Source organism: Perkinsus marinus (genome assembly GCF_000006405.1).
Source record: "Perkinsus marinus ATCC 50983 genomic scaffold scf_1104296975412, whole genome shotgun sequence".
Lineage (NCBI taxonomy): Eukaryota > Perkinsozoa > Perkinsida > Perkinsidae > Perkinsus > Perkinsus marinus.
The window spans coordinates 1-1,525 of record NW_003200812.1 but is presented as its reverse complement, the minus strand read 5'-3'; the positions used below and the strand labels follow the sequence as shown (position 1 = coordinate 1,525).

The 1,525-nt window shown below is 44.0% G+C and overlaps 1 protein-coding gene across 1 annotated transcript; it reads left to right on the top strand.

The window, feature by feature from the left end:
- Nucleotides 1–325: 325 nt before the first annotated feature.
- Pmar_PMAR001305 (hypothetical protein) lies at nucleotides 326–541 on the top strand (the record flags this gene model as incomplete). Its single annotated transcript, XM_002765665.1, has 1 exon — nucleotides 326–541. A coding segment is annotated over one exon (216 nt), but the record flags the coding sequence as incomplete, so codon positions are not given.
- Nucleotides 542–1,525: the final 984 nt, after the last annotated feature.

Here is a 1,525-nt window from a genome sequence, read left to right as displayed (position 1 = left end):
AAGAGGTTGAGGAAGTCTGTATTCAACTAGTCGAGGGACAGAAATTGAAATGTGTAGGGTCAATGGTGTATTTGGGTACCTTGCTCACAACGAAAATAAAACTAACCAGGGAAATAAACCGGAGAATTGGAAGGGCGACTGCTGTGTTCAACGATCTGAAAAACATCTGGAAGGCTAGGGGAATTCTCGCCACCACCAAAAAACGTATTTTCAAGAGCTGCGTAATGAGTGTTCTTCTATACAATTGCGAAACCTGGGTGTACGTCAAGAACGATGCGGAAAGGTTGCAAAGGTGCTGCAACAAATTGGTTAGCAATATCATAAGGTGGGGTCGAAACACTAACCAGTCGAATAATGGTGATGTTGATGGTGAGTTCGATTGGAAAGTGGGTGAGACTGAAATACTGGACTGGTTGGAAGGCTCTACCGTTAAGGAGATTATGAATCAGAGACGTTTACGTTGGTTTGGTCATGATCTGCGGCAACCTAGGGATGCGGTTCAAAGAGAATGGATAGAATCGGAGATTGAATCTGATTCGAAGTGGTTGAAGCTTGTCAAACAGGATGTGGAGGATCGTGGAGGAAGATGGAGAAACATCAGGGAGAAAGCCATGGACAGAGGGAAATGGCATAAATTTACTATTATTCGCAGCGCGCTTGTCCCTTAGCTGGATTGAAGCGCTCAATGAATGAATGAATGAAGTAGTAGTAGTTGTAGTAGTAGTACTAGCAGAAAAAGAGTTGGCTACTTTTGGAGTGATAATACACACGACTATTGTAACAGGTACTTCGATATCCGCGATGCGGATGATAAGTGGATCAGGATTAAAATTGGTAGTCACTACCAATCAGCGCGTCACTGTGGCGCGCTGATTGTAAGTCAGTTAGAGCTCTCTCTGTGTAAGCGTCCCTATAGATTCTTCCTCCCGGAATCTGGCACAGATTCTGCGTCTCTGAGGAGAGCCCCTGTCTTCAAGCTGTGAGGCTCTTCACCAACGAACCACAGTGGACCGCTTACCCACGTCAAGGTAGTAGTTGTAGTAAAATAGATAGGCCTTGAACTTCTACAGGTTCCCTCGACAAAGATGTGATAGAGGCTGCTCGGGATGATTATAATAATACGAGGATCGTCAAGATAGCTGCGTGAAGAGACCATCTCGACTGATCGATGTAATTTTTTTCATGTTGGCAAAAATTGCGATGATTTTCTTGGCTTTTCAGTGAAAAATTTTCACCACAACATCGTTTTGAGTCGAGTCTACCTGGTGCAGTAGAATAAGCGTTGCTCAGTTATTGCCCTTCCCGACAACGGTCTTTAAGAATGAGTGTATAATAAGCACAATCCCGTCGATAACTAACCGCTGTAGTCAGTATGTATGTACACGTTGCCCTTGCGTTAACTATGTGAGCAGATCCGCTTCGCCCAATATGAGTTACGGAACGTGAAGTAATGAACACAATTTTCAACTTTTCGGCGGCAATTTCATCGTAAAAGGCTTTCTTTGCATTATGCAGCCCGTAGTGT